This window comes from Apteryx mantelli, chromosome 18 (genome assembly GCF_036417845.1).
Source record: "Apteryx mantelli isolate bAptMan1 chromosome 18, bAptMan1.hap1, whole genome shotgun sequence".
Classification (NCBI taxonomy): Eukaryota; Metazoa; Chordata; class Aves; order Apterygiformes; family Apterygidae; genus Apteryx; species Apteryx mantelli.
In genome coordinates this window covers 2591543-2605573 of record NC_089995.1, presented here as the reverse complement: position 1 = coordinate 2605573, position 14031 = coordinate 2591543, and the positions used below count along the sequence as shown (strand labels likewise).

Sequence of the window (14031 nt, the reverse complement as noted above, 5' to 3'; positions counted from 1 at the left end):
GGTATGAATGGTCAAGAGTAAGAGCTACATATGCTAGCTTAAGCTAATAAAGAAACACACACACAGCTACCAATTAATTCTTAGGCTTTCTTCTAAGATATACAAAGTTACAAAAGCATCTGAATCATCAAAATAATCAAGATAATCAACACCAAAGATGACTTACCCCCATCACCTTACCACGCTGTTCAACATCCTCCCACATACAATGAACTATATAGCGACACATGTATTTTCCTGCTCGACCCTCCTGCTTCATTCGTACCAGACACATCCTGCAAGAACATAAACACCAGGCAAATCCATAGCTTCTAATTTTCCTTCAAATTTAAACAGTAAATTAAATACTTCAGCTCATTTAAAAGTCCCTTACAGAAAGTGTTTTTGTGATCAGAAAAAAATATACAAAAAAATGCCCTTTTTTCCCCCTTTAACTGTCACAAACTTGTCTATTCTTTATTCAAGAGCTGCACTCACTGGATTTTAGCCAATTCAGCTATGGGAGAATGTCAGTGGACTCTACTGCAGCTGATAATACTGTAATCTAGTTAATCAGTATTCCACATTCTTAAGAACATGTCACCCTTTGGAGCAGGAATGAATGTCTTGTCCTAGGATACAAACCAGCTGTAATTCAGCTTGGTATACTAAAGTGCTGAAAGAGTTTATACCAGTCAAGTTGTGAGAGCTTAAGCAAGTTACAGGCTTTGCCCGAATTTACATTAGCATGTCCTGAATTATTTCAGCTACGGAGTCTTTGGATACATGTCCAACCATTTGGCACACTCCCTCCCTGCAGTACATGCTGGAAGTACTAACAAGTTTGTAAGTGCATTGCCGGATCTTAATGAGAATACCAGGTTGAATTGTTTCACTTTTTTTTTTTTTAAGCATTAAGACACTTGAACTTCATTGCTGTTGTTCAGTATAAAAAAGATAAACAACCACCATTTATTTTGCCTCTTTTACTAGATCTGTAAGCAGCATTAACCAAAATACAGGCTATTCCTTCATTGAGCTAAGACACCAGTCACATCACCAGTCACATGTTCTCTACCTTACTAATCAGCCCTGCTCCTGCATCCTGAGTCAGAAGTGCCTCTCCTGTACCAATGGAGTTATTGTAGACAGCGTGGTGCTCGAACACAGGAGCTGAAAGAAGTTACTGCTCTGCAAAGAGGCATGCTACAGCTGGGAAACTTCCCACATAAAAGCTTTTTCTCATAACTTATGCAAGAGCAAGAGTTTATTGCTGCAGGCCACTTTGAAGCAGTAACATAGTACCAATTGTGAACATACCAGAAGAGTTAAAAGGTAAAAAATGATGTTTATACCTGTTCATTTCTTCAGTGGAAATAAGATCTGTGCCCCTGTAGGCACTAAAAGTATTTGGTGTGTTGTGGATGCCAGCTCAACAGGTAGAATCATAAACACTTGAAAACTGTCAATTGAGCTGATTTGTAGAAGGAAAGAAATCGATCTTTTTGATGGATTTTATCTAGCATACTGATTAGTAAATGAAAGATATTTCTAACTGTCAAAAGAAGCAAATCTTATTCTCAAGGATGAGTCACAGAGACAAAACAAACTGAAGGCACCAAAAATAGCATTAGTTCTACATTCTTGCTTCTCAATAGAGCCATATATTCAGGTCCCATACAAGGGTCATTCATCTCAAACACCAAAATTAAGAGGAGAAAAGCCCTTGGACCAGAATCTGATTTTTAACTAAAAGGCTTCTGAAAACACCACTGACCAAGCGAGAGGCAGTTCTGGAGTACCCGACAAAGTCTAGGTTTTTCTCTGTAATATATTCTGCCTCATTTCTTACTTCTGCTTTCTGCCTGAAGCAGGCTGGATGCCTTGGCTCCAAGACAACACCATGCTGAAAGCCTTGGGCACTTTGCAGAAAACCTGACGCTTGTTCTAATGCTTGGCAGCAAACTCCAACGAGAAAGATAGCTGGAGAGAGTGATCAGTCCTTGAAAAACTGTGGGCAGACACTTGTTAAACCTTGCAAAACCAGTTGAGAAAGAACCGGAAAGAAAGTCTTGCAAGGAAGGACAAATGAAAAACAGCAACAGCAAAAGAATGGAAGGAAAATGTTGAAGTGCCGGCAGAATGAGTAGCAAGACAGTAGCAAGAAATTAATCTACCTGCATCTTGTTCACAGCAGAAAAAAGCTTTCTGCTAAAATGGTGGTCCAGAACTCAGAAGACAGCTGTCCAGTTACCAGTCTTTCCACAAACCAATGCACAACCAGCTTAAAACTTCTGTGTCTCAGTTTCACCAGTTTTAAAACCTTTGTTCCTCTTGTATATTTATATAATTGAGCTGTATGAAAAAGTTAATTAATAAGTGTGACTGTATCCCAAACTTTTTCTCACTCTTAGCAAGCTGGAGAGAAAAAGACTCAGTTTAGGAGACTAATTCTGGACTGAGAAAAGAATTTTTATACTTTACTTGCTGAATACACAAGCTCAGGGGGGAAGAAAAAAAAATAAAATAAGAGTGGCTTGGCAAGAAACCCTGTGAGCATAAATGCTGGTTCCCATCCAGTCTGTCTTCAGTGGTGGTGTACCAGGAGGAGAAAAGAGTACACAGACCAACAGTTACAATTGGTCACTGATGAGCAGGAATGGAGTAGTGTTCAGAGTAAAACTTGTTACCCTTGAAGCCTAAAAGGCAGCTCTGTGTTTGGATGCACAGTGCTGTCATAGAGCTGTTCTGCAGCACCATGAGACCACGAGTGAGATCATGGAATTCTGCAGTTTATTTGAAAATTTGGTAGTTTGTTACTACACCTGCCGTCTGAGGTTTAAAAGACACAGACTCTTTAAAGACTATAAACCTTCTAACTAGATCAAGTGTGAAACATTTTATCGTTTCACTGCAGAACCTGTTCTGTAATTTATTCAAATACTGACTCATCTTTGTCAAACCACAGAAGTAAAATTATTCCAACCTATCTTTAGAAAGCCGTCTACATGACATCGGTCAGGGTGGATAACTTATGCTGCATTTAAGTTATGCAAGGAGATTATGTTAGAAGAAAATTATACAAAAGGATGCGTGAAAAGGAACAGAAGCACCTATGCCTCCACCCTTGTTAGACAAGCAGCAGCTGTTTCCCACAACAGCCCTCAGCTATAACTGTTTGTGTCAGTATTCCCACTCAGCGCCAACAGACTGGCTTGAACACCGGTAGTACTAATCAACGCTACCCTGTTTGACTCTGCTGTGAGGTGGACTAGTGCTATCAATAAAGGATGATGCATTCTGTCTCTAAAGGCAAAGTCTACTCAGAGCTTCCTGCTATTCCCTGGACCTAGCCACTCATTCCTGCTTCTTCAGTTTTCCTAGCGCAACTACTTCTTGGGCTATACTATACTAAATCAGAGAAATGACTCTAGCTTAACAATAAAAGTATCAACAACAATTGTAGAAGGTTGTTGTTTTATTCTGTTTAACCTAGATCATGCATGAATGGGCAGGAACTTGGGGACAGGAGGAGGATGCTCCTGAATTGACTTTGCCACCAGCTGTATGTTGTGATATACACTTTTATGAATAATGGTAGCTGAGAATAACAGTAAGGAGCAGAATCCTAAACTCTTCCTAAATGGGTTTGCATGTTACCCTGTGCTTCAGCCTAGCAAGTTCACTAACTATTGTATTTACAGCCATGTACACATCTCTGCTGGGGCACAAGCTAACAGATCTGAGCCTGGCTATATAGTCTTCCTTTCTCCTGGTGCCAGCACTTAGATCATCTAGTCCATTTTCTCACCTCCAGGCAGGATCAACTAAACGCTGAAGCCATTCCAGATAAACTTGTTCCTACCCCCTCCCCCCCCCCCACAGGACTCTATTTCTCCCTGTTCTCTGCACTGTGAATAATAGAGAAATCATTTCCTTTCTTTTGAAATAGTGTATCTCAAAATGATACAGCACCCTCAGTCTCCTCTATGGAAATCTGGTAAGTCTTTTCCTGCAGGAACTGTTTTCTATGTACCTGATGGTTCTTGTTCTCCTCTGGACTCTCTCTGATAAACACTTTCTCAAATGCAATTTTCTTTATCAGAAGCAATATTCAGCTGAAGTTTTACCATAGATCTTGGAGCCCGTCAGAACAGGAGTTTTGTAGTATCACTCTACTTTGATCCTAAATGCTTCAGGGATGGGACCATGCTTGGTGAAAATATGAAGGGAGCTCTAGATATCTACATGATACAACCTGCGTTCTTACATTGAGACACTTCTTGGTACAGCCACTAAAGTCACCACTTAGGCAGTTTCATAACAGGTCTAGACACAGCGAATAATCCATTTAGACTGCCTCTGCACGGGAAAAGACAAATCCAAAAGTTGAGACGAACAGCTTGAGAGTTCCTAAAAAGAGGGAGTCCTCCTGATATCAGAAATGCAAAGCAACAGAAATGGCCCATAAAAGCATGACAGTAAGGAAGAATATTGATAAAATGACTTCTAGCTTAAGTAGAATTTTAGCACTGAATGGGAAGGAACTGGGATGTATCTGAAGGAACGTTATCTTTAAAGATATTGGCGTAAGGGGCAGGCTAAACATGAGAGCCTGAATTCCCTGCCCCTTTCCTTCTAGATACAGGGAAGAAAACTGTAATCACAGACAGGAAGGGGAGACAAGAGCCAAAGATTCAAACAGAGGACCCACCGGAATCCATAACACAAGGAGGTATGTTCCGACAAGCACCTTAAGTCTATAAAAGGTGGGATATAAGAACACAGAAACACAGTTGACTGGAGCATGATGGGCAATGACAGCAGCAAGGGTTTTTACCAAACTAAGAGAAAATCTCATCTTCTCCAGGTCCAAGAGATATCCTAAGACACTTGAAACTAAAACTTCAAAGGAGCAAGTAAGCCAGAAAGAGATCGAGACTGCTTTGCAGGGGAAAATTGGAACATTTTAAAAGACAGCGATCCACAATCTACACTGCGAGATGGCTGGCTGCCAGATCAGGGAAGGCTTCTGCCTCCAAGACAAAAGGTTCAGCAGGAAAAACACAGGCCTTGGAGCCTTCAGACAGAGAGAAGACAGCCCTGACTATGCCAGAGCTAGCAGGATCGCTAATGCTCTTTTCCGATTTTACCCAGATCAAGACTGATTAAAAGAAGAGAATCAGAGAGAAAGCATGTAGCAGTACACCTGACTGTGAATGCAGAAGTATCCCATGGCAGGATCCTGGTCACTGAGCTTAGTCACAAGCAAAACCTGTAGCACCCAGTAAGTGAGCAAGCCTATCAGGGCTTCCCCCTGTCCTGGGACATCAAACTGGATCTCCCATCTGCAGTCCAGAATGACAGCCCTCCTTAGGTCAAGCTGCCAGGAACATGGAGAAACCAGGCATATAAACCTCAGAAAAACTAACCTTCTGTGCTACCCTCCATGTTCAAATTTTCTTTGCTGCCCAACAAAGTAGAGGAATTTGGTTCCTTCCTATTTGTGTAGTCTATTGCTGTCAACCTGTCCATCATAACTTAAAACATGACAGTACTTCAGTTTCCCTCGTTATCTGTCTCCTTGGCTCATGGAGAGGCAACTCTTGGCCTTCTCTAATACAGCTATGATCTTAGCAGTTTTGTGTCTATCCCATGCTAGATATAATAGTTCCCTTGTTTATTTTTAAGACTCTCATGAAAGACAGCATCAAAGTCAAGATATATAACCTTCTATCACAAGGTAAGTTTTCCTGTCAAGTAAAAATCAAAATCATTAGGAAAAAAAAAAAGCATAGTCTTTGCAGATTTATGTTACCCCTCTGTCTTCCCTCAGGTATTTACAAATGGTTTGGTTTTGAATATTTATTTCAGTAGTTTTTCAGATATTGAAATGAATGATTAGTTTATCAATTCAGACTTTTAAAGCCTTTTTTCTCCCCCACAAGAAACAGTGAGAAAAAGAAACAGCAAGTCTCAAGGGTTTTTCATTAATTGGTTAGTTGATTCAATTGATCCCATTAGCTGATTCCAATTTCAAGGCTTCTACTAATTTATTCATTCTTCAGTGAAATAAGCTGCCCCATCTTTCAATATACTGAGGAGATGGGAAGTTAAAAGAAAAGAAAGGAAAAAACAGGCAAGGAAGTAAGGGGCCATTGTTTAAGTGCAGATATTTCAATTCAAACTTCCTTTTAGCCTTTGGACAGCTGAAAGCAAATCTATGGACTTTAGTTTCCTGAAAGATCTGGCACTTAAAAAAACCCACAAACCTGTACTCCCTTGTGCATCCCTCTGACCTTTACAAGTATGTAACATTAGATGAAAACCTGATTTTTTTGGCTACTAATTTTACAAATGAAAAAGGAAAAAAACCTGCTTAAGGTGTTAAATATTTTTACATGCAACCAAGCTGGCATTCACCAACCCATATGTACATTTCAGAGGTGCAAGCATAAATGTCAGTGCTAGAATTTGTTAAATGCTTCTGACGAGCAGCAACTTAAATCACCACAAATTCTCACAATTTAAACCACTTCTACGTAAATTTAAACTTTTCCTAAAACAGCTATATATAATTTTTCCATCCAGGCTGAGCAAGGCTTTTGGAAAACTCATGGCAAAGACCATTTCATTACTTTGGAATTTAAAGATTTAAAAGATTTTAGCTTCTTTTTGCTCTTTAACACAAAACAGCTAAAATTTAAAAGTTAACAAATTAAATACAACCACTGTTATCAATAACCATGGAGCCCACTTTTTCACACAGTAAGGTGCATTTCATTCTGAAAACAATTATATTACTATTTTAATTTTCACTTACCAGACATGAAGCTGGGCTACTAGAAACCATGAATTCAAAGTATCAGGCATATGGCATCCTTGGGGAGAGGGGAAGGGAAAAACAGTAAAAAACAAAACTAAACATTAATATGAATTTCACCACTTTTTGCACCTACCAGAAATTCACTAAACTAAAACTTAAATACATTTTAGAAATTTAATTTCTTGCCTCAAACTGTAAATACCTATCAGAAGCAAATAGCTTTCACTGTCACACATATACTTAAACTCTTGAACATGCAGCCACAGGACACTGTAGATTTCAAAAGAATACATATGTTTAGAATTCATTAGGACAAAATTTACAGAGAATAAAATCCACAGTGGAAAATTAAACACAAATATGTGGCTCTGGAAGTCCCAAAGCGGTAAAGAATAATAGGGAAATATCAGTGGATGCTTTGCCCGATTCTTACACCCTCCTTTAGCATGTGCTGTTGCCTACTGCCAAAGACAGGATACTGTGCTAGATGGATCTTTGGTCTAACCCAGCTGTTCTGATTTACTACATAACTGTATAACCCATGACACCATCAGCCTACACAGCCTCTAGCCATTCTGTGTTAGGATTAAAGCAACTGATCAACCAGAGTAACAATTACTATTACCAGATTTAGTTCTGCTACTATAGCCACTGGGTTTCCAAGAGATGGGCTGTCCACATGCATGTTCACACTATGAATGGGCACGTGCCATTAGGATGTGCGCCTGGAGACTTATGCTATCTGCCACAGAAACCATACTCCTCTTCCTCACACTTGAAAAGCATGGATCTATGGGCTGTGTGCACTGTAAGTCCTGCTGCTCCTCTCAACCTTACAGCTTCCTCTACATCTCTCTTCTGAAGAAGTCTTAAGAGCAATATTCAATGTGAAGGATCCAGATCTGACACAGTTACCTTGGCCCGTCCAGCACCTGGCCTCATCTTCTGAACTATTCAAGCCTAGCTGTAAGAAGGCCAGAAAGTGAGTCTCCACTAAGATCTGTCCCAAGGAAGTCAACCTTATCTTTTTTGTATTTGAACGTACTCCTTCCTGACTCCTGTACTTCCTGGCTCCCAAGTATCACCAAGGAGATTCAACTGGATCATGAAGCAACGTTTTCATAGCCTTTCTTCATACACACCAAGCATGGTCAGACAACTACCATAAAAAAACAAATAAATCATTAGTATTCCTCTCTCCTCAGAGAGATGATTCTATGAGTGCACAAGAGTTGCTTCAGCATCAATGCCCATACATTATCTATGCCACCTCTAAGGCAGTATGAAGACACTAACATTCTATATTTGGAGATTAATCACAAGTTTTTCCCCCACCCCTCTCCACATTTAGCTCTTTCATTCTTACAAGAAATAGTCCACGTGCCTAGGAACAACTCTACTTTCACCTAAAGGCATGCCATGGGCAACCTCCCTAACCAGGGTAAAAGTACAGAGTGCTTGCATTTAACCAAACCATTTCATTGAGTGAGAGTTCCACAGGCAAGATCCAGGGTGAAATACGGCTCAACAGACAGATGTTTCTGAAGTAAAAGCCATTATCTATCAGTCTTCTAAAACAAAAAATCATTCTTTATTGGAAAGCAAAGCTCATGCTTCTACTATTTGAGATACTAAAGATTTTTAAAGACCTACGCAATACCCAGGAGGAAAGAACTTTTTCTCTAACTTCCCAAATGTTGCACTTCTATTTTTGTAATTCATTTAACTTCCACATTAAGACTGACTACATCCTAAATTCAAAGGCGGAATGGCTACATTAAAAGTGGAGACACAACAACACAATGCATGTAACCAGGCGGAAGCACCTGTCTAGCAGGGATTCTGTCAGTATTCAACCCCCAGAGTGACAAGGGAGAGTTGAAACAGAGAAGAGGGCTACAATGAATCATGCAGCAAAGACTTTGAGCTGAAGACTGAGCCTGGCAGGGACAGGACTCCTTCTCCTAGACAACATATTTCACTTACTCTGTAACAGGCTTGAATAACAGTCAAAGTAGAGGACAGCAGCGGATGACAGTATGAGTGAGATAATAAGCAAGAACCTGACAGAGAAGGACAGAGACTTCAGTATACAAAGGGGGATAAAGAGATCCTAAATGCACCCTTAAGTCCTAAAACAGCGCCCCATACATTCTGCCCTGAAAATAACAAGGCAAAAATATCTGAGTCAGATCTCAGAAAAGCTTATAGCAGTACATGGGGAAACACAGCAGCTTCCGCACTTCACTGTTTCCAGAGACTTACTACACTAAGTCTTCTACAGAGAGTCTAAGGAGTCATTAGAACCCAAGGCATTCCACAAAGGAGAAACTGCATCATCCATACTGTGCCACGCTCAGGTCACCCAAGGAAGAGGAAAAAAAACAAGATTCAAGTTCTTTTACACTTACTAAGCGGTATTCCACAAAGAAATAACAATGTTTTCTGTGTTTTTTTGACTTTCTGTTGACAAATCCTGATCCTGCTTTCTGTTGAGGCCTTTCCAAAATGATAGGGATAGATTCATACAGAAGGATTACAATGGGTTCAAACTCTTGAAAACTGCAGTAATCAGATCTTACAGCAAATGCTCAATAAACTCATTGGCCATGCTGTGAAAAAACAATCAGCTGCTATTGACTGTCCTGTTTGTAATACAAAAAGCACCACTAACTCCCACAGAGTTCTCCCCTCTTGAGTTCCTAAATGGCCACCAATCCAGGTTGATCTCAGGCCTGATAAGAGAGAAGAGAGAAGAACAGTCCAAAACATGAAAGATTATGTAACACACATCAGGATAAGACTAAGAACACAGCAAGACTGGCCAAAAAGGCCTGCAAAGAAGCCAGCTTGATCAGCAGGATTATGTAATGCGAGGACTCACCTAAGAACTTCTCAAAGCCTTGAATAAGGGCCCTGCTACTGCTTCCCTCATATGAATCAAAATCACTGGTCCGCTAGCAAGGGCCCAAGTGGAAAGGATGAGGCTGGCAGATTATCTAGAGCACCGGCCCATAATGCAGAAGAAAGATTTGTCACACAAACGCATTAAAACCTTGGCTGAATACACAGCATTCACCATCACATACATGCCTGAAAAATCTCTACATGGGACCACAAAGCTCATCCTATTCCCAGAAAGTTACACTTGTTTCTCAGAGATTACGACAAAAGATCTAAGCAGTTCAGCAAGTAGGTTCCTACACAGATAAATTTTCTGCTGTAACTTAAAGGATAACCTACTTATTCCAGCATGAAACACAGACTCAACCCACAACAAGATTTAAGAAGTCCCGTGACGGATGCTGTGGAATTTAAAGAATACCATTGAGAAGGAAGTAATGGACATACTAGATCTGGACTTATTCCAGGGATCAGTAACTAAAAGGCAAAGTCCTGCTTTGTATTCAGGTCAGGCACCTAAGCATCTGCTTGCCCCTTTCACTGAATTACTAGCATAGCTCAGCAAGACATGCAAAATAACAACCAAGACCTCTCAAAAGAGAATAGTCCACAGCCACTTCCCTGAAGGAGGCTGTCTTCATGACAGCACTTGACCCACACATCAATTTAACAGTTTATTTTTTAAGCTGAATAGGCACATGGTCATGCAGAAATTAAAGACTTCATCTTGAGGCCCTATGCCTGATTCAGTGACTCATATCTGTGGACTGAACTTATTTTTACCAAAGACTACAGCTATTAGCCATCCTATGGTCACAAAGAGATATCTCATAGCTAAGTCAGACAAACAGGCAACTAAGCATCATGATATATCAGGCTGTAACAGGTCATCAGCTTTCCTGATAACAGGCTTCACAAACTACCACAGGAAAATGGTACGAACAGAGCCCAGTGACAAAGCTTCAAGTCCTCAAACAAAAAGCTTGCCTTTAGAAATCAGCTTTTTATAAGAAATGCACTTCTAAAACTGTGGGGTTTGGAATGCCTTATTCCAGACTAACAGTGGAGAAAGGTCCATCCTGTAATTAAGTACACTTAGATACAGAAAAATGTCAGATAGCAAAGCTAGCTATGAATTAACTGTGATATCAGCTGGGGAATAAATTTATTCCACCTACAGAATACATCCTGTTTAGATGTCTGTATCTGATGAGAGACATGAATGCCAGGATTACGAGGACATACCTCTTCCTCCAGTCATATTCTGAATTTAAAATTCATCAGGTATGGGAAGCAAATGTGAACAAAGACTTTCTTTTGTGATAGATCATCTTTGCAACTACCGTGCAAGGAAGGATGCAATGGGACAATATCCCTGCACCCTGGACAAAAAAAAAAAAAAAAAAAAAAGGCATGCTATGTCAAGCTTCAACTCTTAAAGCATGACTGACAGAGATAGCAGCAGGTGTCTTATAAGATGCTGATGGGCTAAGGAAGGCAGAAGGATCCAGACAGCTGTAGGTAAACTCCAGCCCTCTCGAGTTGCCTGGCAGCTCCACTAGGAGCTATCTGAAATGCTTGTTTTGATAGGACAGGCTCTTTGCCACTGCAACAGCATGACAATGTAGCAATTAACAGCTCAAGACAAATTCAAGTCACCCTACACTCCATGTCCACCAGACAAACTCTTCAGCTCAGCTCTCAGTATCACCTAACTGATCCTAAAAGCTCTCCTGGTCTTTCAGGTATAAGGTAAGCATGAAGTACTTTCCTCACAAAGAGTTACTTCCTTCATTTTGTTAAAACTACCCAAGCCCCACAAGCTTTGTGCACAGAAGTCTGGCACCAGTAATGTTGCTGTTCCCTTTGCTACTTCTCTGTTCTCCTTCTTTATACAGGTAACAGCTGAAGCCCTCAAATGGCTCCCCTTTTCTTGTAAGCAGCACAACATAGACATTTGGGATGTAAGTTCTAAAACAGAGTTCCCAAGGTTTTATCTGTGCGTGATCATAAAACAAAGGAACAACAGAATAGCAGGCACAATAAAAAAAACAGCAGAATAATACCGGAGAGCCACAATTCAAACGTCTTTGTATGCTACAGAGGCTTCATGATCTGCACAGCCATGGTCCATATTTTGTGAACTGCTGCTCCAAGGCATAACAGAGAAGGGAGGTTCACAGGGCTCATATTGTATTGAGGGGTTCTCTTACAAGTTCACTAAGCACCAGCAGAGAGGCACTGAGATAGCAGGATACTCTATGACATACGAAATGCTCTCATCATTGTCCTCATCCTCAACAACACGTTATCCAACCTTTATACCCTATGTCACCTGTATCAGAGAACTACCTACCTCACAACATCCACATACCAATCCAAGTTCCGTAAGGTCAAGTCTCAGTTATTATTCATATTACAAATTAACCACATCACAAAAGCATGTCCAGGAACACTGAAGATGGCTCTGTGAAAAACCAGTTCTGATCACACGGGGTTAATTAGTCCACAAATAGCTTTGCACATGCATGGATGTACTGTTTCCAATGCCAGCTCAGTAGGTTAACAACTTTTACGAACTGCAAAGAAAAAGCTAATAAGCTCTCCAGAGACCTGAGCTGACTCTGTGCAGAATTTACTTGGATATCTCAACACCATGCAACTAGAGCCAGAAGTGCTAGGGGAAGCAATGCATAAATATACTAGTAGGTCCACCCACAGTCAGCTTTGGCTCAGGTAGGTCTGAGCTGGGTCCCATGCAGGAACCTTACTGCACCAACAGATTCAGGCACACCTATGCTTGCTGCATCACCTAGGGACAAAGTTAAGAGGTAGTTGTTTCCTGTTCCTGCTAGTTCCCCAGGCTGCTCCTCTGGTAATAAGCCGTAATCCTTGCTTAAATTTGGCCCATCTTTATTTGAAAAAGGACCGATTTAGAAAGGAAAATCTTGCTCCCGACTGAACTAGTTTGATGAAGACGTGGTGAACTGAACTAAAAGCTGGATATCTTGCTTCATGTCTTGTTCCTCTCTCTTAAGCGTGTACTACCCCACCACTGCCGCCCATCAGATGCTTCTCTCTGCCACTTTAATTCACTAACACAGCAAAACAGTAAGCCAGCACAAAAAAAGGCAGTTTTCCTTCAGTGAGCTGAACAGTTTACAGGACATAACAATTACCTAGTCCAGGACACAGGCAGAGAGTCTATGTGGAGCAGAGGAGGGAAGATGAAGCAGTGAGCCCTTTCCCTTTGGCCACTATTTCAACTCAGCTGCCTGTGGAACCACAGCCTAAATCTTCTTAATTGGCAAAACCAATTTAAAAGGTTCTTGCCCACCTCACCCAGTCTGTCTTTTAGGGGGACTATTTTTAACATGAATCACATGCCTGTTAGGGTTTAGAGCCAATCCCAAAACCAGCTGCAGCTGTAAGTAGATAGAAGTAACAGAAACCTTTTACATCTGTTTTTCTATCAGAGCAACGCTTTCTTTGGAACCACAGCCCTAGACCTCAAAACCACAGGCATTCTCAGAACACCAGTGGGTGCCATCAAGCACTCTGTCAATCTCAACAACAAAAAAACCCTATCTCGTTCCCTTATGTAACAACACTCTCAAGTGAACCTTCCCTGAGAACCTCCCCAGGGAATAGGCTTCCCTGGCTGCAAATTCAGAGCTGGACTGGCTATAACTTGTGCTGCGGAGGGATGAACAATAGGAGCAATCAGGACACTCCTTGAGAGAGCAGAGAAACTTGAGGGAAAGGCCACTTGCCGTTTGTGATATGTTTAAAGAGAGGGGGAGCTCTGGGAACTTTCTTATTTAAAATGGTAAGACAATACCAAGAATACAATTGAACTCATTTTACTCAGAACTGAACCTGAAAGCCTGTGCCAAATAAAGAAATTTCAAAACACAGCTGAGAAAATGATATTTTTTTTAATTTTCATCTAGAGCAATATTTATATATCTTTTTACAATTACTGATAATCAGAGATAGTGAAACCCAGTTAGAAATAGCAAAACCTTTCTTTGAGAGGCAAAAACAACAAACAGAAGAGAACTTAGCTGAGAAAGTCTGAGAGGGCACACAGCTGGAAAGAGGTGTGTGCACAGGAAAAATTAGGTTCTAATTTTCTGATCACTAATGATGAATCCTACTGCTTACACAGTTCTCTCAACTCCTGCAACTACTGAAACCACAAAACAGTTTTGGAAAACCTTCTGGAAACCTTTGGAAAACCTTGCAGCAGCAGCAACACCATGTACCAAACCACCCTCATTGAGCTCTGCACTAGATGAACACAAAGATACACCTTCAAG

The 14031-nt window shown here is 40.7% G+C and overlaps 1 protein-coding gene across 2 annotated transcripts in view; it reads right to left on the bottom strand.

Annotated features, from left to right (window-relative positions):
• Window positions 1-14031, bottom strand: part of UQCC1 (ubiquinol-cytochrome c reductase complex assembly factor 1) — a 58096-nt gene that overhangs the window by 25279 nt on the left and 18786 nt on the right. For both annotated transcript variants that reach the window (XM_067307750.1, XM_067307749.1), the window contains exons 6-7: window positions 6803-6860; window positions 167-275 (exon numbers count right to left, since the gene is read on the bottom strand). In XM_067307750.1, coding sequence (XP_067163851.1) covers window positions 167-275; window positions 6803-6860 — 167 coding nt within the window. The remainder of the gene's footprint in view (window positions 1-166; window positions 276-6802; window positions 6861-14031) is intronic.